Source organism: Gasterosteus aculeatus, chromosome 13 (genome assembly GCF_964276395.1).
Source record: "Gasterosteus aculeatus chromosome 13, fGasAcu3.hap1.1, whole genome shotgun sequence".
NCBI classification, from domain to species: Eukaryota; Metazoa; Chordata; class Actinopteri; order Perciformes; family Gasterosteidae; genus Gasterosteus; species Gasterosteus aculeatus.
This window is the reverse complement of record NC_135701.1, coordinates 9,181,660-9,206,780: the sequence shown is the minus strand read 5'-3', so window position 1 is coordinate 9,206,780 and position 25,121 is coordinate 9,181,660. Positions and strand designations below refer to the sequence as shown.

The window sequence follows — 25,121 nt, the reverse complement described above, 5'->3', positions numbered from 1 at the left end:
CTGTTATAAAGTAAGTGACCAATTATTGGTTCAGGCCTCTGTGTTTTAGCAGTATACAGGTACTGAACTTTGCTTAATTTGTAAAATGAAAAGATTAAATTAAAACTTTGAGCAGAAAAGTGACAAAGAGAAGTAGAAAATTTATTGCAGTATTTGTTCCACCGAAAGGGTATGAATCCCCTTTCCTCTTATTACTAGGGTGACCTAATACAACAAAATCTACATTTACAAAATATCCTCCTGCAATAGGCCACATATACTGCATGCGTAGTTCGAAATAGAATAAATTATGTTCAGAGGACTCTGCCATTGTACAGCATGGACAAATAAAAGTGAACAAAAATAAAAAATCTTTTTTTTTTCTTCTTTTCTTCTTTTTCCTTCAAATATCTAAAAGCTAAAAGGAGAAAAAAAAACATCAGGGTGCTAGTATATAATAAACTCCAAAAACACTTTAATAAGAACATCAAAAAGACTAATTTCCAACATTCACTTAAGGTTTTATTCTTTTTTTACAGCTTTTTTTGTCTTCAGAGATATAAACATTTTTAGGTTTTTGTTGTGTTAAACTATGATACAGTGGGAGTAGAAATGAGCGACTAGAATCTGCTGCACAACAGCGAAGGAGCTCCCACAACAATGTTGACGAAACATTTCCCTCCAGGTCTCTTTTCTGATAGCCTTTTTAAGGGATAATTTGGGTGAATTATTCCTTTAACGCCTTCCGGATTCTATCCTCTGCACTTGTACACAAACAAAACGTGAGCAGTCCCTCTAATATAATAACTCTTATGTATTGTGTCATTTTTGCAAGAATAACTCATGTAAAAGTATGTAGTGTCAAATATTCTTGCCCTCTTGTGTTTTCTTACAAAAATGAGGGAGGAGAGGAGCAGGGTAGGAATCCAGTGAAGTTTGGCTGTGTCGTTGGAGGTGGCAGGTTGAGGAGGAGGAGTAGGAGCAGGGAAGAGAAGGATTTTCATAAAGTAGAAATGGAGAACGGGGGACCAAAAAAAAGAAAAAAAGGGGAAAAAGGAAAACACCACACGGGAGCCATTAGCTGGCTCCCCCTTCCCGCGCTGCATACAGTGAGCGTAAAGTCTGTACTACTTTGTTGCTCAGTTTGTGGTTGCTGGTCAAGGCAATCTTCTTGTATATTATGTCCGATTCCTTAATAGTGTCCACCCAAGGCACCAGTTTGCGGCCGTCGCGTTTCTTGGCCTCGGCCCACGGGCCCGAGTAGGAGCCGGCCATCCAGTGGATGCTGTATCCGTTGGAGTTCTTCTGGATGACTCGAGCGATTTGCGGCCGGTCCTTGTATTTGGGGCAGGAAAGGGCAATCACATCCATAGCTTCCACGGTCTCGTTCATGGAGTCAGCAGCTCGCTTTGACTTTCGAGAGGACTGCAGGGAGGATGGAAGAAAAGAAGAGGTTGCACTATTTTCATGCACACTTTTAAATGACATTTTGTGAGAAGTTTGTGCCTGAATTTCTCTCACCCCTGGTGTCCTTTCATCGCCCTCGCTGTCATCGTCATCGGTCTCTGGACCTGCCTGATTCCGCGGACTGGGTCCCGACATGGGGCCAGAGCCTCCCAGCAGGGCGCTTATGGCTTTGTTTCTGATGTTAGCGCTGGCAGATGCTTCTCCCTCCTCATCCTCCTCATCTGGGTCCAGATGTTCCATCAAAACCTTGAACTGTGTGAAGTGAAAAAAGGTTTTTACACAAGAAAAAATGACTGAGATGGAATTTTTACATTAAATAAGTCAGTAATGAATAAATCAAACAGAATCTGTACAAAATTAATGAAAGGTATTGTGATTTAAAAACTTGTTTTGAGAAAAGACAAAAAATTCTAATCTGATATGGCAGCATATTTGAACAATACTGAGATTATCTATAAACAATATTGCCCCAGGTAAATTAGGCAAGGGCTTGACAATGGTGTCCGTCATGAGTACAATTACTAAGGACGTCCCGGAATGATAACGGGAGATTTTTTTCCAGGTACATAGAATGACTTTAAATTGATATGCTGAAGTAAATAAATGGTCAGAACTCCCCCAATAAAGATGAACCGGCACGTTGGCAGTGACGGCCTGATAATCACTTACATCTAGGTACTGCCTGACAATCCGCTTCTTGACATCTGTGGACAGCGTGGCGCGAGCCATGTTGTTGGCGATGAAGTCTATGGTTTGTCGTGGGTGGAAGTGAACGGTGCTTTTTCTGTTCACTGCCTTATCGTACACCTTGGCTGACTCAGTTGGAGAGTACTTCTGAATTTTACTGTGGAAGAAAAAAAAAAAAAAAAAAAAGGTTTTTACACAGGGCTCGGGGTTCCCAAAGGTTTGAACTCGTCAAACTAATCTGCACTTGTTTTTAGATGTGGATAAATGTATTTCCGGTTTTATTTATGTAGATCTTACCCGTCAGAGAATCCATATTGGTTCTTTAAATGCTGTTTGAGCACCAGCAGCAACAGGATGCCTTGAACAGCATTAGCAAAGTCCAAAAGACCTGTGGGATTGTCAGGGATGAGCCTCATTACTTTTTCCACATCCTCCAGATCCAAATCCTCCAGATCAGATTCGGACTCTGAGCTCCCCGGGCCTGCTACAGGTTTTCTGGGCTTTTTTAGCCGCCGTACCACATCGTCAATGTCACTGTTTTCTTCCCCATCGCTCCTCTGAGAATCGCAGTTCATCCTTTCCTCTTCATCTTCTCCTTCCGACGGGTTCTTCCACTCTTTTACCTTTTTCTCCTTACGCCTCGGCTCCTTTAGCAGAAGCTGGACACGAGAAGGTAATATATAGATGAAAATAAAAACTTGAATACTACTATAAGAATGAATATAAAAGTATTTCAAGATTTGTTCGTCCCTACAACACAGACGCATCCTCCTTTCAATTCATGAAAGCTGTTATTAAACATGCTATCCTACCTCTTTGAAGGTCTGCAGCAAGTTGCTGCCAGACACGGACAGAGTGATGTCTATGTGGTGCATGATGAAAAGAGGCTCCTCCTGGCTCTGGTATGGGAAATAGGCCAGGTTGTCTGCTACAAACAGCAGCATGTTTACATCCGTCTTCTGCAGAAAGAAAGAAGTGTGATCGAGAGTCAGTGAAATAGTCACTCGTGGTCAAAATTACCTACAATTCTGAAATTTGCAGCAAAATAATGGGATTCATCAACACATTCTCCACAATAGAGTTCGTAATTTCTTTACTAAAAGGTACTCATTTGAAAATCAGTTGCGTCCTCCGTATCCCAGAGCGGCATATTTAACACTCGCACATTAAAATCACATTTTTTGCAAAGACACATTGCTCGCAAATGTGTTCAAACAAATACAGATAATTTCACTTGGCACGGTGCTCGTGAGGAAATAACACTTTACAACGTGTGAAGATGAGTGCGGGCTCACTCACAGAGCTGTCATCGAAGAGGCTCAGCAGTGAGATGAGGAAAGCCCTCCGGTGCTGCCGGTTCGTTCGGATCATGGCGAAGAGGTGGGAGCAGAGCGCCGAGTGCGTCTCGTCCTGTCGGAACCCTCTTATGATGGTCCTACGGGACGACTCGATGGATTGCTGCAGGTTGTAGGACATCTTCATCCCAGCCACTGCCTTCATCTGTGAAAGAATATGTTGAAAGACGAGTGTTACAAACATTTCAGATAACAGGTTGAGACAGCTGTTTCTGTGACCAATAAAATAACAACACTGAAATTTGTTCAGCCATTTATCCAGAACTACGAGAATCTACATTGTGAGTAAAGAAAAAAATAATCATTTCCATATACAGGTCACCAACATTCTACCACCGGTGATAAGATGCTCCTGGATGATCGATGTATCGTCTGTTGATTATTTTCGTTCTATTAGCTATCAGTGAACACTAACTCACATGGATGAATCCCGTGTACTTCTTGTCAATCTCCACCAGCTGCTGGTCAGATTTGTTCCTCATGCTGGGCTCCGGGTCTGTTCCCATTGCAATGAGGTACGGTACACACTGCATGGGAGGGACAGAAAAAAAGCTCATATTTCTGTTCCTCATTAAATGAAAACTTGGTTATTCTTAGGATGCGTATTCTTATTACACACAAACCATTGACACAAATGGATCAGAATAAAAATGTTGTTTAATTGCACTTAAAATACAGCCTAAATATATGTTATTAAAATATATTTCATACAATTGATCAATTGCTAGCCTTCTGGCTCTTACCTGTACAGGATGGATGAGACCCTGGTTGAGTGTGAGAGCGATTACGTTGAGAGCAAAGTGCCGTACACTGGACTGGGTGTGGAAGAACGCCTCCAACACCTGCTTCAGATAAAGCTGCATGATGGAGCTGCTCATTCCTGAAGAGATGTCTCCCATCTCCTTCAGATCCTCCTGTTTGGACAGTTTCTTCCCTGCAAAAGGCACAAAATAGGATGAGTTGCACAAACTTTTACAGGCAAGCAGTTAAAAACAAAGGGTTATTAAGCCCTGTGCTTCCCTTACATTCTCTGTCTGCTTCCTGCATCCGCGTGTCCTCCTCCTGAAGGTATGTCTGGAGGTTTTTGAGGATCTGGATTTTGAGGTTGATGGAGGAGGCACTGTCAGCCAGGATGCCGTTGTACAAGGTCTTCACCTCGGGCATAAACATCTGGCTGGGATGCATGATCACAAGGAAGCCTGAGGGGAGAGATCCACAAACCGCAGAGGCGTGAGAAGTGAAAAACAACAACCCAAGCTGTCCACCTTTCTAAAGACTTTTTGCACACAATAAATATGATGTACTGTACATTTGTCAAATCAAACAATATTTAAAAACAGTGTTCTTGCCTAAGCCGATGATGGCTTTCGTCTTGACCTCCTCGTCCTCATGTTTGGTGAAGTATATCAGCAGCTCGAGAACCTTCTCCTTGATAACAACCTGTACAACAACAGACAAAACACATAGCGTGAATGTAGTTCCTTTCTAGCTTTAGTTTAAACTATTAGAAAACATCTGAGCCAATCCTACCTTGTTCGTGCCCTTGAACTCTTCAAGATCAAAATCAAAGTGTCGAGCGAGGGCGCCCACGGTGAAGAGCGATCGCAGCAGGAAAGGCTTGTTTGCTACCAATGTCGTGCTGTTGGGATCTTCGTGATGTTGAACCTTCAGCTTGTTGAGTGCACCTGAGGGAGGAGATAATACAATTAAACAGAGGTTATTGGTGTGTCATACTTTTCTCCTTTTGTTGCCACACTGGTGACTCGGTCAAACAATATTCTACCTTCTGTTAATGGATAATTAACCATTAATTAATGGTTTGCTTTTTACGTCATGGAGTCTGGCAGAAGTGAGAAAAGCTCAAAACTGCAGACTTCAAAACGATGCATACGGAATCAGACTTATCTCACCGTAGAATCTGTTGAAGCAGGCCCAGACAAACTTATAGTTGTGCGTGACTTTGTTGACAACAGCTCCGAGACAGCTGACACAGTGCTGAACCACCTGAGGAAACGGAAAGGAGGCATCATGTCGGCTCTATAACACCCTTTCATTTCACATTCCACTGGGCTAATCTGGTTCTACAAGCTTGCATCCAATAAAGGTTTCCCCAGAGAAGACCACACACCGTCATGCCGTATTTGATGATGAGCTTCATGAGGTCTTCTTCGATGGTGGCCAGGAAGGTTTCACTGGGGTGCTCCATCAGAGGCACCACGAGCTCCAAGATCTTTGCCACGTTGCAGATGACCATGAAGTCATTGGCAGTCTGCAGGGGAAACCGCATAACAGTCACTACAGATCAGGCAGCAATGATGACTAGATTGGGGGTCCTTAACTTCCCCAGAATTCGGGAGTAAAGGATGCATGCTTATATAGACATGACAAGAGTATTTTCTGAAGCATTGACTTAATGGTTTCGGTATAGACTACTTACGTTACACTTTGTGGTCAGGTAGGGTTGCATGGTCATGGCATGTTTGACCATGAGCTGGGCTCTGATCTTGCTGAATAAGTACAAGGTGGTGATACACGCAACTAGCCGTGTTGAGTTGACACCTTTGTTGTCTACAGAGGAAAGAGGACATCAATGAACTTCAAAATCAAACTTATTTTACAACATTGATTAACTCAACTAGAGGTATAGATGATGGTTTACCAATAACCCAAATTCCAATGATAAAATCTCAAACCTGAAAGAGACTCCTCATATTTGAGGATGTGCTCCACCAGGTTGTCCACGAGCTGAACGCAGGCCTTTTTGGCTGGCTTATACGACGCATCCTCTTCAGATTTGAGAAGCTAGGGCAGGAGAGACCATGATCATTTCAAAATGTTTCAAGCATTAATGTATTCCCCAGCAGGCAAAGCCTCCCCAGATTCAAGTACTTACGTTCTGAAGAAGCTGCTCAAACCAGTCATAGCCGGTGTCTCGACAGGCTGCAACCTGAAGAATAGGAGAGAGAATTAAAACTACTCGGCAAACCTTTCCCATCAGTCCCCATCATCATCCCCATTATTTTTTATTTTATTCCTCGTGCACTGTTGTCTTGTCGTCCTGTCTGCTGTTACGCACCAACCGCCAAGTCAAATTCCTTGTATGTCTGACATATTGTGGCAATAAATGTTTCCTGATCAGGTTTTAAGTGGTAACTTAACCATGTGATCATTTCATGCTATCCCTTTGTCATTTCATCCTTTTTTAAGACATCTGTCATAATTAAGATATCCCTATAATTAAGATAACACGCCTTTGTCCAGGTTTGGACAAAGGCGTGTTTCGACAAGTAAGATTGACCCGTGACCGAAAATGTTTAATCAATTCCACCTTAAGTGCGACTGAATGTTGGTGAGGAGAATGGGACAAATGGACAGACGGGACTATCCCAACGCCACAATTCCCTTTTCTTTTTATTATTGCAAAAACAACCGGACAGTTAAACTTACCACGTCAGTGATGTTGAGGATCTTTCTGGTCATGGTCTCCTTGTCATGATTTGGAGTCGGAGTAAACCACAACTTCTGGAATGTTTCATTCACCAGTTTCTATAAACAGCACAAGTTCACGTGGCATTAGTATTGGTCCATGGTTTATATGAAATGTTTAAAAGGTTTTGGGGAGGGTTCTATTATTACAGACATTTATCTAAAAGAGGCAGGACAAATAAAGAGAATAGCAATGATAAAAAGACCCATCTCTGAACAATCCAAACTGTGGATGCACACGGGTGCCTTTGAGCCGTACCTTGATACCTTCCTCGTCATTGACCCGGCGGATCATCCTCACACACATCTCAGTGATCTTACTGAAGGTTGGCTGCTCCAGACAGATGTCTCTGAGGATCTTGATCACCCGTTTTCTTACACTGATACCGGTGTCCTGTGCACCAAAAAAGAAAAACGTAATATTAAGGGTTTTGTTCCGCAAGCACTAGCAGGACCTTTGTTTTCATAACATGCAAAAGAAACATCTGCAGAGGGTGTTATCGCACTTTTCTGACAATAGGTGGCAGTATGAGACTGTAATGAAGAGTGAACTTCCCATGAACCCCGTTGAGCATTTCCATGGCAACGGGCACAACAAATCCAATGTGCTCACCTCTCACATGCGGAGTCCAAAGAGAGACCACAGAGCTTGTGTGTTGTACCTCATTTCCATGTTGATTGCTCATATTATCATCAAGACAATGAAAGTATTGATCCTAGACTGCATGTTGCTGTCAACTGGCTTCCAACTTAATGTTATTTAGGCAAAAGCCAAATTAAAACATCCAAATGAGCCATTTGAAGCAAACGTTCTTCAAACTCAACTCAGAGATTTCATGTAAACTCGGTGACCAAAACAAAAAGCCTTTCTGCTCCGGCAGAAGAGAAGGCCAAGCCCAACACCGACAACTAAGCTCTACCTGGCACACGCAAAAACACACGCACAACTAAGACTGCAGGGTAACGCACATGAGCAAAATGTGTATAATAGAATCAGTACAACAATATTTCATAATGTAAAGTAACAGACTGTGAGGCTTGGGCAATAAGAAACAGCCTTCCAGTGCACGGCACAGATGTATAATGCCACAATAAGCAATAAGCGACACAGTAGGTCACGTTGTTGCCAGCATATCAATCTACTGCCCAATTAATCAACTGCAGCATCAAAATGTCAGATAGGGGTGTGTTGTCAAAAATCACACAATGGACCCAAAATGTATTTGCACATGGATACAGCAGCGCCTGATGATGGTGGACAGACAACTGTCATGTGTTCATTTCACACTAGGATTGTAAGACTTCAAGATAACGGGTCGGCAATGAGCTACTTACCAGTATCCTCTCGATGAGCATGTCATAGTACTGCTCGGTGAGTTGGGGTCTGCTCAGCACAAATTTGCCCAGCAGCTCCACCGCTGCCTCTCTCACGCTGGTAGAGTTGTCCATCAGACGACCGTGGACACCACGCTGCATGTCGGACTGCAGGCGGAGAGAAGAGTGGGTCAGTATATCGCAAAAGGACGACGAGTTCACTTGCATGCACAACAGAACAGCACAGGTACAATAAGAAAGAGGAGATTTGCGACTGCAACAGAGATGAAGACAGCATTCGTCGTGTGCAATATGTGGAATTTATGTGCAAATAAAGCATAATTTCTGATAGATCTGAACATACCCGTGCCAGTATGCTGGGGTCCACAGCCACAACCTCAGACAGACATTTCATGGCTTTAGTTCTTACAGCAATGGCACTTTCCCCAAGGACTCGCAAGATCTAGAAAATAAATAAATGAATGCACCAGCTCGATTACACAAACTGATCTTTTCCGCTTCAACATTTGACAAGACAGACACAGACAAAGCAGTGGACCCTAATGGCAAACTGTGTGAACAACGTATAGATTGTTAATTCTGTGATCACTAGAAAGGTACTTAAAATAACACTAGAATCTCACCTGTGTTAAATAAATATCAAAGCTCTGGGCGAACGGCCTCATGGAGGCCAAATAACGCACAATCAGACAGGAGTCCTCATAATCCACAGTGTCAGAGTTCATTCTGGGGAAAAGGGCAAAGAGGACGGTTTGTATAGGATTAAATAGTCATCACACAGTCAACTGAAGGCAGCTGGCACAATAAAGAAACAGATGTAGGTAAAAATAAAAAAAATATATGGACATAGTGCATAGCTGAGATATTCATAAATCTTTACTTAAGTAGGGTGAAATGAGACGGCGTGGCCTTGATGATGTTGCGCAGGAACTTCTTGCGCTTTTCAGCACGCTGCATAATCTCCCCGGTGGTCTCCATCTCCTTGGCATGTTGTGGTCCGTCCGATGAGTCGTCATCCTTTGAGTTCTGGCTCCTCATGGACTTCTCAGCTTCAGTGGTGGCATCCCGAAACCACTGGGCAACGTAAAACTTTCTGGCAAACTAGAGGACAACAAAGGTCTTGAGCAGATGAATTTAAACAAAGGGATTTTTTTAATGTGGCTAAAAGTAGCCCAGGTAATGTAATAAATAAAAATTCAATGTGACTTTCAGATATGAATTTAGAGCTCCAACTGTGTTTACAGTCACCACTTGCAAGACCACTCCCACGTAACTCACCACCAGTGAGGGATCCGTCTCTGCATTCTCTTCCAAGTAGTCCAGTAGCGCCTTCTGAAGCTGCTGGGTCTCATCACTACCTTGAGACTATATGAATCGGAGAGAGATCACATGATAACATTTTCAGCTTTTTCTGTTTGATGCATATTTGTCACTACGAATCCCAACTATGTTGAAGCGACAGCGAGGTCATCGAGCGTGATGTTGTTCTTCTACCTGCTGCAGGATTCGATCGATTGATTTCTGGTCCATCTTGCTGGTGACGGCGTCCTTCCTCAAACGGGCGGCCACTGTGCCCAGGTAGTCCAGAGATGCTACTCTCAAAGCCATCTCTGTCTGCTTATTGCTGAACTGGTGTACCTGATGGGAGCAGAGACAGAGCGGGAAAGAAAGAAAGAAAAACAACTTTTGTTGATTTTTTTCCTTGAACTGTAAAAAGAAAAAGAACGAACTGGCTTTTATCACTGCAAGATTAATAACTCTCTTCTTTAGTGCATTCATAAGTACACATACTCGACTGCCACAAATCAAAAAGTAGTTATGTTAATGGTTGACATCAGAAGCTGGTGTTAAAAAAATGTCAAAAAAGTACTATAATGAAGAAAACAAAATACATAAAGAAAGAAGATTTGGTTTCCAAATGAGTTACAACCTCTTTAAGTAAGTCTCAAGCTAAATCTTTCCCCAGCTATTAATCTGAATCATCTATTCTGGAAAACACTCAAGCACAAATAGGTACATTTCCAGTTTGACGGATGAGCCCTGTCATACTAACCAGCAGGCGACCAAGCAGACTGAGCAGAAGCTCAGCAGCAGGCCACTCGGGCTTGTTTACGGTCGACAGCAGGTCCTGGACAAAGTTCTCAAACAATGGCCGGTAATCTTCTTCTGCCTGCTTGCTGCCACATCTTAGGGAAGGAGAAGGACAAGAGGAAGAAAGAAAGGGGAGAAAAAAAATTAAGAATTAACAGTTATATAAAATAAAATCAGGGGCCCAAGGGCCTAAAATAAAGAAAACAGTAAATGAACTAACTAAAAGTCAGAAGGTCCCTGAATTGTTGTCATCTTGTGCAGTACCCTGCATGACTACTCAGCCTTTTCTCATGCATTAGTCTACACATATAATACTATAATACAATATATACGTATGACAGATTTAGTACAATGTACCATTTCAAAATTAAAATGCACAGCATATTTGAAGGCAGTACAAGCTGGAGTGGTAATTACTTTTTTAAGAAGACTGAGAGGAAGTTCTGTGCCGTTCTCATCGCAGTCTCATACGAGTTGGTTATCAACACATCTTGATCCACCTAAAAATGAATTTAAAAAAAATGACAAAAAGGATTTGTGAGCAAAAGATATGTCTAAATGTGTGTCTGTATTTGATTTAATTGTACATTTGTTGCATTGTGAGTTTGCTTTCCGCCCCACCTTGCTCTCGTACTCGTCGAAAATGTCTCTGTCGTTGGGGAGGTGGACCACACACTGGATCAGCTGCAGCACCAGAGCCGTCACCATCTGGATGTACAGCGGCTCGCCATCCTGGTCTGAGCTGTTCAGCCTACGGACACAGAGGCAGAGACACAGGCCAAGTTACTATTATGGCCATTATCCAGGAGCATAATGGAATTGGTGGTGTACGGAATACACGTTTATCATTTGCTACATCCATAAACAGACAACAATAAAAGCTTTTTTTATTGGATGCCATATCCCTGCAACACCTTGTGGCCACGAATCAATGGAGATCCACATGAAACAAAATTACCTGAAATTCCTGAGGGAGCGCTTGCTGGTGGGCAGTCTGGCCAGGGAGGTAAAAATCTCCTCCAAGATCAACTGTCGATGCTTCTCATAACGTGAGAAGACCTAGAGACAGAACATAAAGGTCGGTTTGTACATTCAGATGTTGTCATGTCAAGGAACGAACGAACAGAAAAGTCAGGCGTCTTTTTCCTTGAAAAACGGCAATGTAGATAAATAGACTCAGACTTACTGCTGTAACTAGTTTAATGGCACACAGCTGCAGCTCACTGACATTCTCCACAAAGAACGGAGTGATTCCCATGGAAGAAACCTGGAGGAAAAAAAACGAATCATCATCTGGCTTGCAACCAAATGTTTGGACTTCATAAACAGGTGACTGCAGTTTGCTTGAAGTGTGTACCTGGAGGATGGTGGTGTCCGTTAGAAGCTGGATCTCGAGGAGCTCTGAGATGTTGCTGACAATGTCGCACACTTTGTTGTACAACATGACGATCACACGTTGCTTGTGCGTGGAGCATTTTGCCCGCTTCGCCTTGGAGCTCAACAGGCCACCTAGATGGACAAGAGAAGCCCTTCTAAGTGCTTTTAGAGGCTAAACTTTCCACCTCTGTTCATAAAACAGGAAAAGTCATCTAATACTTCAACGATAGTCTAATATCATAATAGAGTTGACAAATGACACATATTGTTTTAGAGTCTCTTAGATCTCTCTGGCGGTTTGAAATGAGATGCTGGAGTTTAGGTAAGCTGTCAATACTGCTGCGACGAATAGCAACAATTCTTAGATAGGTTTATGAACAAAGATGATGAATAAAAGGTAGCGACATATTAATCGTCCACATTCCAAAACTCCAAAATTTCCGTTTCGCTCAGTGCCCAAAGGCGCTGGCACAAGTCAAAACCAAAAGCCTCACCTCCGTGAGGGTCCACCCTGTAGACCGGGTCGTATTGTGGGTACAGTGAGTTCTGAAGGTGGAACTTGGTGTATTGCAGCACCCGCTCTATGACATCTTCTATGTAGACGGCTTTCGGCATGTGCAGTGAGGTCATGATGTGGAGAGCCGTTAGACAGGCGTCTGCTGACTTTGTGACTCTCTCCATTATCAGGTCTCTCCAGAGCTTCTCCTCATCCTCAGCATCGTGCTCCTGCAGTGACAAAGGAATGTGAATATTTGTAGTAAACTACTGTCCAAAAGTTGAATTCATTCCAGCAGTATTTTCTAAATTGTCTTTATTTTTTCCACCTTAAATACTGAATGGATTTTTCCAAACCAGATCATCACAAACTTCTCATGTTACACCACCACAAAGTATGTCCAGGGAGGGAGGAAGGGAACTCACGTGGCTCATCATGGTGGAGAGCTTGGAGCCATCCTGGATGTTCTTCTCCAGTATGTTCAGCAATTTCACCAACTTGTCTGATGGGATCTAGAACAACAGAGACGGACATTTACGCATCCGACTGAAGCAGCACCACGTGGCGATAACAGTTACAGTAATATAGACTATGGACAGTACCCTGCTGGAGATGCCCATGGCCTTTATTTTGGCCGACTCGCTGCCCAGTTCACTCAACTGGTGTTTGCCAAGAAGGAATTCTTGAGGTATCTCGTCATCATCTGCCGCTGCTAAAAGAAACACAGAACAAAAGCACCATCAAATACTCTGAGGTTTGTGAATTTTGATTTAAAAACCCCAAAAAATATTTACCCATGGCAGTGAAATCCACATCCTCCAGATTCTCCAGGATGTTGTCGATGCTTGTTAAGAACCTCTTGAACGTGGACGAGTCCATCAACTCTTCGTGGGTGAGCTTGGGTTCATATGCTTTCCGTTTCTTCTGCTTCTCTTTTATCTTAATTTTTCTGGCAACTGAGAGAGCGAGAGAAATTCTCATCTTAATATTTGTGTCTTGCGTGTGTTTGTGTGTGTGTGTCAGACACGACAGTAAAGAGAGCTTAATTAGATACGGAGTGACAAATGATTTGAATACAGACTTTCAGTCACGCTGGGTGGCGGCGAGTGTTCGTCGGAGGAATCTCGGTAGCGGCTCCCGGAGCCTCGTCTGCCCTCCCGGTTTCCACCACTTTTCCGATGCTCCCCTGAGCCCCGGCGGTCTCTTTCCTCCACGTCCCAGGACCGGTCTTTGTCTCTGCGCTGGCGCTTCTTTGCAGCTGTAAAGATTAGGTAAAAAGAAATTTGCTAATTTTTCCAACCAAACCCGGAGAGCAAACTAGCTGCGAGAATCAAATAACTTCACTTACACTCTCCATTGGCATCATAGTCGTCGTCCGAGCTGACCTCGGCATATTTGGGCTTCTCATTTACAGTGCTGCGTTTCCTCTTGTTCATCTTCACCCTCTCACACAGGGGCATGGTCGACTCGATCTCTGCCAGCAGCTCTGGCGGCAGCTCCTTCAGCACTGACGGGTCCATTCCACCTGGAACTTTGACACATTGCAATTTGTTAAAAGTTAACAAAATAGAAATTCAGTTCTCTCATCTAAATATAGAATGTGTAGTTAAGAGAAAAACTGATTGCGGTACACAACACCGTCCTTTTCTTCTTACCTTTGCTAGACCTCACTGAAGACATCCGGTTCTTTCCAGACTTGCTGTGTCGGATGATCCTCTGGATTTGGTCAACAGAGAGCTTTTTCAGGACCACTACGGGCTTGGGCCTCTTCTCAAAGTCCTCCACCAAACCGAGCCTCTCCAGCTTAACCTTGGGCTGTCCCCACATTTGACTTTCATTTGACCCATCGGCGTCCTTGTCTCGTTTGATCTGAAGGACAAAAAGAGACAACAAATAGGAGTGAGAAAAGCCCGTTGCATTTGTAAAGTTTAAGGTTCAAAATTCACACTTCAAAGACTTGATAGAAAAGCATGAGCCTTTCTAAAGAAAATGTAGAAGAAAAAAAAAAGTGAAGAATACATCCAAGCAATCAACATGAGATAAGATATTCTGATGTTAGTTTCCAGTAGGTTTGATACCAAGGAACAATCCATCGTTTCCCAACATTATCTCAATGTCTTAGACTGTATGTGTAATGGTCAATCACCACGTGGTGGATTGTCATGAATGCAGTGCCGAGGCAGCAACTTCCCCAGGACACCAGAGGGGAGGGGCCCAACCGGGGGACTTGTTCACTCGTCAGCCTTATTCACATTGATATTCTGACTATTACTAACAGTGGTGTACAATACACAGAATATTCCTAGCTGGCTGAATAAAAATCGGGTAATGGCACGAATCAGCCAATGTGATATATTTCAATCAATAAACAAAATGAGGAACCTCCTGCTGATTACATTTTTCAAGTATTCATTTCCATTCATCATGAGCCCACTAATTCAATCCATTTCTATTGCTGAAATTACATTTGTTATACGGTAAATTTGTGGATAAATGTGTCGGACTATGAGTCACTCCAACCAATTCTCTACTCATCAGCCAATGCGAGACACTGCTTCACATCTCAAACACTATCAGTGACAATTAAATCCGACAAGAGCAGATTGCAGCTCTGGTAGCAGATCGGATAGAACCATGTTTCAATCCTTCGCTGGCTGTCTAGCGGGTTTCGTCTCTTTCCAGTGGCGAAACGCAGCAAACGTCCACATTCTCAGCGGACGTGACAACCACGGCTGGAGCGCCGCGCGGGACCCACCAACTTCGATTGCAACATTAAACAACTGGCAGCGTAATCATACAGTTGCAAAAATCTTTTGTATGCGACACTTTCTGTAAAGAAAAAGTGAGCAAGTGGCTAGGGGGGGGGGTTGCATCTCTCAACACTGCATTGACAGTAGATGTAAGAAGGGATGAAACAAATACAAGCTCAATTGCAAAGAGAAAATGAGCTTCTTTCAGTCAAGATATTTATGGCTGCACGACACGTAGGGGTGAATGTTTCAAGTAGACATTTACCCACATGGCACATCTGAGCAACAGCATTGGAGCATTTCTTAAATGTTTGCACACTGGACAAACAAATCAATGAACTATTTTGGGCAGATGCTTAGGTGTGGGTTAATGTATCCACATAATTGTATCACAGTAATAAACTAACGGCTTACAAATGGGTCGAACAAAGACATAAACAAGAGTGAACAGTGGTGTGGTTTGGTTTTTGCGAGATTGCAGGCAGTGAGAGTTGAATGATTGGTAGGTGGGTAAACATTTGGTTCGGGTCAGCCCAGATCACCTTAGGGATCTGGAAGTTCTTCAGCGCGCCACTATGCCCTCCAAGGAGCGGAGCGGGGAAAGAATCTGGAAGTTTAGCACCAGAGGCGGATGACGCCGGTTTGGGACCATCGGGCCTATTTCCGCTGCGACCAGGCTCCCCGGCGGAAGAAGCCCGGTATCTAGCTCGGTCACTCCGAATGCGTGGGTCGGGCGAGCGCCGGTCCCGACCCCCTGTCTCGCTCCGATGCCGCCTATCTCTGTCGGACTCTCGGTCCCGGTCTCGTCCGTGTTCCCCACGGTTTGAGGACTTTGGCGGGTCTCCCCGTCTGTCGGAGGACTTCTCGTCGTGCCGGTGCTTCGGTGGCTCCCGGCTGTCTCTCCTGCCCTCGTGCTTTTCAACCCTGTTCTTGATGACTTCCGGTCTTCCGTCCGGATTCACCAGCAGAGCCGTGTCAGAGCCCTCCACTGCGGCTGGCCCACTAGCGGGTTCCTCGGGCCAACGTTGGGCCTCGAGGGCTGGAATAGGGGCGGTCGGACAGGGGTCGAGCTGGCCGTCAGCTCGGCCCGCCTGCTGGAGGTCGATGCTCACCATGAGGGGAGGCCGGCTGGCACCGTTCCCGGCTGCGGTGGCCTCTTGCGGGGTCAGTTTGCCAGCATTGCCCCCGCCGGTCGATCCGCTGCCCGGGGCACCTGTGGGGCCCCCTGGTCCTCCTGCGCCGGGCTCCAGGGGAAAGGAGTCCTGTTTTCTCTTCTTCAGTGGCTTGTCTGTGAAGAGAAGGAGGCGACGCTCAAACACCATTGTAAAAACCTCTGGTGTTATTTTGTTCATACGGTCATGTGTATGTTATACCACATACCTTTATCTTGAACCTCCTTGGAGCACTTCTCACTGGCCGCCTCTCGTTCTATCCTTTCAATTTCAGCCAGGGCATCCAGCTCGGCCTCGTCATACGGGGAACTGGGAGGCTGGAGGCCACAGGCCTGCTGCTGCTGCTGCATCCGACCTAGATTTTGCTGGAGAACAGGCACCTTCTGAAAGACCAGATCTGCATCCATGTCAGAGTTATCGTCCATTCCCGGTAGGGCATCACCTGGGATATTAACAAAAACACCGTTACAAGGTTGAAAAAGCAGCACGACGTGAGAGAAGCACACCTCCTTGAGTAAAGCAAATACATTTAAAGGCTGTGAAAGCTGGAAAATGGAGATGTAAGGATCCACATTACAAAAATACGAGGACTCAAAGAAGATTGTGCTGTTCCAAAACTGTGCTTGCCTGGAGTATCAGACTCATTTGACTTGACCCTGGACAGCTTGAGGGTGAGTTTTGTGGAGTCCTTGTTTGGAGAGCTCACAATGTCGTACAAATCTTTCTCCTCTTTCACCGCGGGGCCCTTCTTCCTTTGCTGGAGCTGCTGGTTCTGGAGAGGTCCCCCCTCCCTCGGTGAGGGCGCATAGGGAGGTGGCGACTGCAGAATCAGCGGGGGACGAGAACCGGCTGTAAAGGAGCAACACCAAAAAGAGTTAAAGTTACCCTCCAACGGCAAGTGAAAATAAAGTGCACTCCGAATCACTGTGGCCTGGGATCACTTTGAGAGGGACCGGCCTCAAACCATTCTGTTGCTGTGAAATTGTAATCATGAGTTTTACAGAGCCTGAGGAGGCTGCTTCCTAAATAAAAGCCAGTGGACACAGCGACCAGTCTCCTCCTCCAGTGTCCTTACGTTTGGCCGTTCCTTCGCTCCCTGCTGGGGAGCAGCCGGACTGTGGGGACCTCAGAGAGAAGGAAGGATTCCTCACGGTGGAGTCGCCCTCCTGGACAACACACAGACAAGACCAGCTTTTGTCAAACTGTCACAAAAAAAGCTTCTCTCCATATATCTACAAAACTATTGGGGTGGCAAAACTAATTTGAACATGGCACTGATTATTCAGGTTATTCAAGTAATTCAGAATCACAATGCTGTCTTAATTTAATACTATATTGATAACAGTAACAATAATACAATTATTAGTAATAACATAAATGAGGGGATATTAAGATTCTTCCAGAAAACTATTGTCCATTTAGAAACTGTATAATTGAAAATAGCAACAAAAACAAATAGGTCTATGAACCCATTAAGAGAGTAGTGGAGAGAATGTGAGCAGACCTACGAATACACACAAATATAAACACGTACGTATGCGGCTCAACAGGTTTTTCATCAGACATTCAGCCTGGTTCATTAGCATAACCGCTCCTTCGAGTTTTAGAATTAATGGTTCCCCTTTTAGCCTTAGAGCAAGGTCTTGCATGTGAATAAGTTATAAATCTACCCGTGCACTTTTACCGTCTGAATGCCCCGTTACCCGTTTTCTATTTGAGCAGAGAAAGGCGTAAACTTTCAAGCAGAGAGAAATCACTTGCATCCCTTGTTATGATGATTGGAGAAAATATTTATTTGGCTCACATTACAAATCTTCCAACCCTCAGACAAAAAAGGATTATTTAACACCAGACTTTTTTCTGTGCATAAAGGTGTGCTGGGTATTAAGTGGATAATGCACTCGCTATAGGACTTTGTACCTCAGTGCTCATTCGGTGCACTATGTTCATGTAGTCCTCCGTGCCATGTCTGTCTGAGTGGTGGTTGGCCGCGTTGGCCATCTGCCCCGACACTTTGCCCTCATGGATATTTCGGATGCCACCTGGAACCATAGGACTGGCCACAGACACTGCCAAATAAAAGCGAAAAAGGTCATATTTTAACCATCAATCATTGTTGATCATGACAGAATCACCTTCTCTTAAGAAAATGTGGAGTACCAAAGAATTATTGGTCAAATACAGCTATTAAGCCCCTGGACCAAATTCTATTTGAAATGTTTTGGAATTAACTGCGTTAGTATGGATTCAGTTCAGAAACTGTGTTTATGAGATCCAGAAAGTATTCATCAAAAAACATAAAATTCCAACTACTCTGCATAGAAAATGTAACTGATCTTACAGGCTGCATACATGGCGGAAATTGTTGTGTGTAACCTGCAAGCTTATTTCAACATCGGCTAAAGTAAAAAAATGCCCCCCCTGTCATTTTAAATGGAATTATTCAATGTTGACCATTCAATTATATTTTCCCTTGTTTTATCATATTCTGACTTTCCATTTTCTCCAGCATTCAAGTTTCAAAGCATCGCACACTGGTCTGTTATTGATTGTTTGGGAAATCCACAGTTAAACATCTGAATCAATTGAGACAGAATACAGTTGGAAATTAAAAAAAAGCAATGAGGCAACACCTGTGAAGCAACTAAAGGAAATGTTCAGCTCGCACTTGCAATGGCAAAAAGGGATGGAATTTTATCCACAAATTCCTCAGCAGCTAATCACAGACAACCAACAAAACACTAGATGTGCAAAATCTAGATGCTGTCTTGCCGGAAAGCAAGAAGGTGTCACACAAAGCCTAACTAAAAGGTACACATGTATATTTCATGTAGATATATATTTAAGGAGAACACGGTCAAACCTCAACATTTTAAAGTATACTTCTAATTGTCTATTGCCATGCTGCTGGCATTGGCACCTTTTACTTTCGCTGATGTCTTTCCATGAATTCTACAGTTGATGTACATCAGCTGGACACGCACGCACGTGCACGCACTCTTCAGCAAAGGCCCCCTGAGGCATGCAGATGAACATGCAACATGTACACACACATATATGTGTCCTCTTACCTTGTTGGATCTGTTGGTGTTGGTTATAGCTGGGTGGTTGTTGATGGGGATACTGCTGTATATAGCCGGGGGCGGGGCTCTGGGGGGTGTAGGGGCTGGGTACTGGACTGTTCTGGCCCATATACCGACTACTGGAGCCAGTCGGGGGAGCCACAAACCGACTAGACAAAGAGGAGGAGAGAACAGGGACAGAGAAAGTAAGCATGCACGTAGAAGGAAGATGCATGCAGGCAACAGTATAGTAACTAACATTACATAACTGAAAAGAGAAATATAATTGTATTAGCTATAAATAAATGAAGATCTTAGTTATACATACAGCAAAAAGAAAGAAGAATTAAACAGTTCCATGGTTGCACTTTTTAATAACAAAATATGAATATACGGTTCTGCTAGATTTTCCAGCCCGACCCACCTCGGTGTATTAGGAGACATTGCAGCCGGCTGGAAGTTTGCTGGCTGGGAAGGGCTATGTAAGGAATTTTGGGTGATCTTGTACGTCGGTACCATCGGCTGCTGCATAGCATCTGTTTAAATATAAAAAACAGCACTTGTTTTTAGAAATATCAAGATTAAGATGTTGCATGTAATGATGTTCAACAGGTAGCTCTCGCTGTACTTTTCTCCCTGAAGATGCCGGGGTTCCTGGCCAGCATGGTCTGCAGCAGCAGTGGTGCATCTCCCTCTGGCTCATCGCTACCCAGGTTGTCCTTCAGCTCTCTGCAAACACATGCAAAAAAAGTTCAGCCAGACTACAAAATTGGGGAGAGTAAGAAAAGCGGGTAGCATTTCTAATAGCAATATGTAGAAACAAGCCAGTTATGTTTAAAATGCTTAACATAGATAAATGCAAATCTGAATTGCATATACATAGATATTATTACAAACAACTAATTATTATTACAATTATTATTACACCAATATGGATTTTGTTTCATGAGACTACAGCGCCACCGTTCAGGATAAATGAAAACCAAACTTAAAAGTTTTTTCCTTTTGAACTTTCAAAAATGTTATTTCATATTTTCCTACAGCAAGATCCTTTCATTCCTTCATCATTCATCTATGGTCAACCGTGGCATCTAGTCTATTGTTAACTGTCCTTACTGATCCGGTCATGTGACACCTTAACACTGACAGCTTGTCATGGCTCAACTCAGGTTGGGTCCGGACTCCTTGTAGGGCACAACGCTGTCATACTCTCACGTATACACTCACATGTGCTCTGTGGAGACCTGGTTGAGGCCATGGGCCAGCTGGGAGGCCAGATTCTCATCCCGACAGCCCAGTAGGCAGGTAACTTCCTCTGCAATCCTTCCATTGTATAGGAGGCTCTTAGTGGTGGTGGCCGGGAGAGGGGAAGGGAGGGGCAGCTGGTTCAACACTGAAACCAGAGGAGACAGATGATGGAAGGTGTACAGAGACTGGGAGGCAAAGATATTAATATGCGAAGAAAAGAGGACATGATGAGAAACAAGCATCAACAACAGAGGACACGTGGGCTCTAAAAAAAAGTAGAGAGAAGGAAAACAAAACATGGCAAGAGACAGAATATATCACATCGCTATTACAGTTTAAATCTGTTGGTATTTCAGAATTACACTGGAAGCAACTAAATCTGTCCTAGTGAGTTTGTGTGTCACTCACAGTCTGTGAGGCTAGCGATCCCAGCAAGAGTGGTGATGGGAACATGAGGCATATCCCCATTCATGCTGAAGGTGAGGGTGGGGGAGTGTGTTGATACACAGGTAGATCAGGGGGTCGATGAACGACACCCGTCCTCACATCTCCCGACTCCTAGGTGAGAGGAAGTGGATTATAGAATGAATGAATTACAAAGTTAGTGCAGAGAAAAAAGGAATAACAAGGCGGTAAATTAAATAAAAGGTTTTTAAATTGTTAGACAATTAAGAAGAAATTTCATACTATGTAGACATATCCAAAAGATAGAATCAAGTGCTGTGATTGAACAAGTATGTGCCGCATAAATACTGCTGTGTTTGCCCTGATGCTGAGATTCCATCGTGAGAGAAATGGTACGGAGTGCATCATCTGTAAGCCACAAATACACGTGTCTCATTAGATCTTGTCAATCAAGATCCGCTGCCGTGGATCTCACCCGTTTCACTCATATATCTGGTATTATTTATATAAGTTACTAATCCATAAGGGCAGAGTGTTCAGTGCTATCTGCTCGGGGTATAATGCCACTACCACGAGTGCAGGTTAGGTGTCTTACTAAAGTATGTTCCACAGTTAGAAACAAGCACGATTCATGCCAGGTCTTCAGAGGTCACGCACTGACTATTAGACCATCCTGCAAGTAGATCATATTGTGTTATTATACTTGCATGTTCGATGAGCGGCGACAAATCAACGATCAATTGTCATAGTCCAATGACCAGAATAGAACATTACGAGGACTGCTATTTTTGTTCCAATCTGAAAAGGAAGTCATAGTTTGGCCTCTGACTTATGCTTGTTATGAGTCATTTAAATGTCACGTCAACAGCAAATCTGCATTATACAAGCATCTCTGTTGATTCTGCAGAACCTAGAAATCAATGCATTCTCTGCAGGGAAATATATTTTTTTGTTCCAAACACAACTCCCAATATTAATATCATTGGCCCATTAGGTTAAACAAAGAAAGCAAATTTGTGGGGGGAAATAGCATGATCCCAGTCATGCATCATACTGCCACGGGTATATATATATATATATTTTTTTTGAATAACATACAGAAGATGTGATCATGTACTTCAGCGAATAAGTATTTACGTTGTGATTAACCCTGGTAATACAGTAGATACTGCACTGTGTGTCAAGCTCTATACCAATGCTCCTCTATTTTCTACACTAATTATAACTAGTACTGTGAAACTGAATTAGTGGTCAACTGATCGATCTTTGTGTTACTACCAAACCGGTCTCCTCCTCTTCACCAGTGTTGAACCACATGGCACGTCACCCTCAGTTCATAATAATAAAAAGGTGCAAAGTTAGTGTTACTTAATTTGGCGTCTGCCTTTTCTTGCCAAGTGCCCTTTGCCTCTCAAGTAAGATTGGACAAGGGGTCAAAGAAAAGCAACCTGTAGAGTTCCAAATATCAGCCCAAGCTTCATGGATAAACCTGGTTGCTACAACAAGCCAGTAGACACAATTATAATAAATATGTTATACACCCAAATTAAAGACAAGTCGTCGTCCCCCATTAAGAATGTTCATATTTTCAGTCGTCTGATAATTTAGGAGAAAGCAGGCATTAATATTGTAGATAATGACAAGTCGGAGATAAATGGCTGAAACCATTTGATAAATACCTTTCTGAAGAATTTTGTTCAGTCTCGGGTAGACTCACTGACATTTCAGATAAAAAGTCCCACTCCTTCAAACTGTTGAAAGATGACACGGGACTGCATCAGACTTACTGACATCAACATGCATCGTTATTCTTTAATGGGGACAATTTGACATAAACAGTAGTTAAAGAAATAAAACTAACAAAAAACAGAAAAACAACGTCATACACAGCATCGCAATATTGACTGCCAAAACAAGCATTTCCATATTTGCAACAACCACGTCATTACCGCTACGCAACCTTCAGCCCTAGAATGCCACATTACGCAGCGCCGGTGCCCATATGATCAATCATCTGTCATGACTTCTAAGGAAGACCAAAACAACCTCGGCCGGAGGACATCTGTAAACAACCATGTTGTCGCCAGGCTTCCGTGCGAGCCGATCGTCGCGGACCCGCTACAGCAAATACGTGCATGCAGCTTCCGCACCACGTAACCGAACTATTGGGAGGATCAACAGATGCACATTGTAAACACTGCATTAGCTTGCCGTAACGATAGCATGCTCCGTCTACAGTGCTCTTCCTCGGCGCGCAGGGGGCCTGCCTGACAGCTGTGAGACTGACAGGCAGGCGGCAGCACAAAGGAACAGATGCACTGGGACGATGATGGTGGCGGCAGTATTGTGTGGGGCGGGGGGCGAGGGGCGGCGGCGGGGCTGCATCCTCCGGCAGCCGTCAACCAGCGAGCGCATTCTGCAAACGGCACAACATCAAACTGTTGTGCGCCGTAGTGGAGCAGGCGACCGAGGCGAGGTTCAACCCCGCACAGCAGAGCACGTAGACCGAACCCAGATCGCTGGAAGTTCGCGTTGAGTGACGTCGGAACTCCAGCGCCAGGGGATCGCATCGCGCTGTAACTTATTAAGTCACTCAAAAACATTTTGAACCCGACGTCAGCGCCGTCGAACGCCCCCCTGCAAACCCAAGCACGGCGCGAACCGTCCACCACCACCACATCATGACAAGCCCGCGATGAATTAATACCCTAACGCGCGGTTGACGGCAGCCTTCATTAAGCTGTTTATCGTAACGTTAGTTGGCTGAAATGCCAGATGCAGCCCGCTACTTGCGCACGAACCCACCAGCGTTTACTCAACGCCGCGTTGCCCAAAGTTTACTGGTTGTCTCTTTGGCGCTCACCGCGGAGCTACGGCGTTTCTTTTTTATTTAACGGTCGAAGCTACGATCGCTAGTCGCCTGACTAACATTCGCCAACCAAGAATATTGGTGTTTTAGTGCTTAGCTAGTTATGCTAACTAGCTCTAACTGTTGTGGGGTTAGCTTCTAACGCTGTTCCTCGTTCAAATTCGGGGACTGCTATTCAATTAATACAAGGAAGCGCTTGTCGGAGGGGATGCGTGTTTAGTCGTCCCCCCCCTCCGAGCCTCGGGATAATGCGCCGAGTCGGTGCGAATAGAGGTAAAAGCAGCGATACGGAATGTAACGCCGTGGCAACGGCCCAATCCCCGGGCTCGACAAATGACATCCAGTTGAGGCCGTGCGCCTCGGCGGAGCAAAAACACACCTAGCTAGCTCGGCTGGCTAGTTCGCTAGCTTCCGTTACCTCCCGGTCAACGATTAACGACGCCGTAGGTGGTAGTGCAGCAGAACCATGTATTTACGTTGTTGTTAATAATCGCAATTTTAAAAACTTTGTTGCATCAAGGTAGACGGGTGATTGTATTTACCTTTAGGATGTTGCGTCCAAAGGGAGGGGAATGTTTTAGGTTGGTTCTGTCCGTGTCCGTATCTCTAGCTCCCCCTTTCTTCTCTCTCGCAGCTCCTCCAGAAGGAACTCGATTGGCTTGCCAGCTAGCTGGTTAGCTAGCTTGCTAGCTATCAACAATAATCCGGGTCGGACCGATTCGTTCTTTTTCCGTCACTCGAGAGTGAATGTTTCAGCGCACATTCGGGGGGAAACATTCGTTCGTCGGCGTTTCAGTCGGTCCGCGCCGACATAAGCAATGAGTGCAGCCAATTTCGACAGTAAATGAGAAATATGACGATTGTTGCGATCATCGAGAGGCTCTCCTCTCGTAGAACAAAATGCCGACCGGAAGTTCTGCCGTCTGACTGACCAGAGATCTCAGGAGTGACTCCCTCCATCGGCGCCAAACAAAATGCCACGCGACGTTCCGCCTTCGGGCCGCTAGGCGGCGCTGCAAGACAACCTTCACCACCGCATTCACTTCTAGTAAAAATACAGCTAAATAAATATGTCATATAGCCTACTTTTATAAACCAATTATACCTGTCTGGCGATGAAACAGGCCACATTAGCCAAATTAGCCGGCTGCTAATTAGGCTGCTAAAGTCATCTTATGAACATGATCACATTAAGCATCACAATTCATGCAGAATGATTCCTTTCAGAAGGTTCCTCTGTTTTCTAAACTGCTACTGATGCATGAATATAAACAGCACAAACAACATGTCACGGTCTAAGTTTGAAGTGACTAATTCCTGTTGTTTTAATTTAATATAATTA

The 25,121-nt window shown here is 44.1% G+C and overlaps 1 protein-coding gene across 4 annotated transcripts; it reads right to left on the bottom strand.

The window, feature by feature from the left end:
- Window positions 1–120: 120 nt before the first annotated feature.
- Window positions 121–24,734, bottom strand: nipbla (NIPBL cohesin loading factor a). 4 transcript variants are annotated; one of them, XM_040195056.2, is made up of 49 exons: window positions 24,322–24,734; window positions 22,590–22,661; window positions 20,914–21,063; window positions 20,485–20,650; window positions 19,886–19,986; window positions 19,682–19,793; window positions 19,267–19,427; window positions 18,116–18,264; window positions 17,271–17,361; window positions 16,823–17,044; window positions 16,404–16,637; window positions 15,566–16,311; window positions 13,929–14,142; window positions 13,622–13,804; window positions 13,355–13,531; window positions 13,068–13,229; window positions 12,876–12,985; window positions 12,699–12,785; window positions 12,272–12,503; window positions 11,758–11,909; window positions 11,587–11,667; window positions 11,359–11,459; window positions 11,022–11,151; window positions 10,818–10,900; window positions 10,363–10,495; window positions 9,804–9,947; window positions 9,588–9,674; window positions 9,190–9,410; window positions 8,933–9,035; window positions 8,653–8,751; window positions 8,310–8,456; window positions 7,234–7,368; window positions 6,936–7,034; window positions 6,382–6,435; window positions 6,182–6,290; window positions 5,926–6,056; window positions 5,617–5,757; window positions 5,399–5,492; window positions 5,019–5,173; window positions 4,838–4,928; window positions 4,514–4,687; window positions 4,232–4,422; window positions 3,908–4,015; window positions 3,433–3,633; window positions 2,946–3,092; window positions 2,431–2,792; window positions 2,116–2,290; window positions 1,501–1,698; window positions 121–1,404 (listed from the first exon to the last, which is right to left on the bottom strand). In XM_040195056.2, exons 3-49 carry the CDS (start codon window positions 20,975–20,977, stop codon window positions 1,057–1,059), a joined length of 7,605 nt encoding a protein of 2,534 aa, XP_040050990.2. In that variant the 5' UTR covers window positions 20,978–21,063; window positions 22,590–22,661; window positions 24,322–24,734; the 3' UTR covers window positions 121–1,056. The 4 variants fall into 4 exon arrangements, with proteins under 4 accessions (XP_040050990.2, XP_040050991.2, XP_077943545.1 ...); XM_040195057.2 differs by having other exon boundaries at window positions 16,136–16,311; XM_078087419.1 differs by lacking the exon at window positions 22,590–22,661 and having other exon boundaries at window positions 24,322–24,721.
- Between the last annotated feature and the right edge of the window lie 387 nt (window positions 24,735–25,121).

Coding starts and splice junctions, on each gene's coding strand:
- nipbla (XM_040195056.2), bottom strand. CDS start 20,977: ATGAATGGGGATATGCCTCATGTTCCCATCACCACTCTTGCTGGGATC. Junction 19,987..20,484: donor CAGGTCTCCACAGAGCACAT/GTGAGTGTATAC, acceptor ATGTGTTTGCAG/AGAGCTGAAGGACAACCTGG. Junction 11,460..11,586: donor CCATTAAACTAGTTACAGCA/GTAAGTCTGAGT, acceptor TTCTGTCTCTAG/GTCTTCTCACGTTATGAGAA.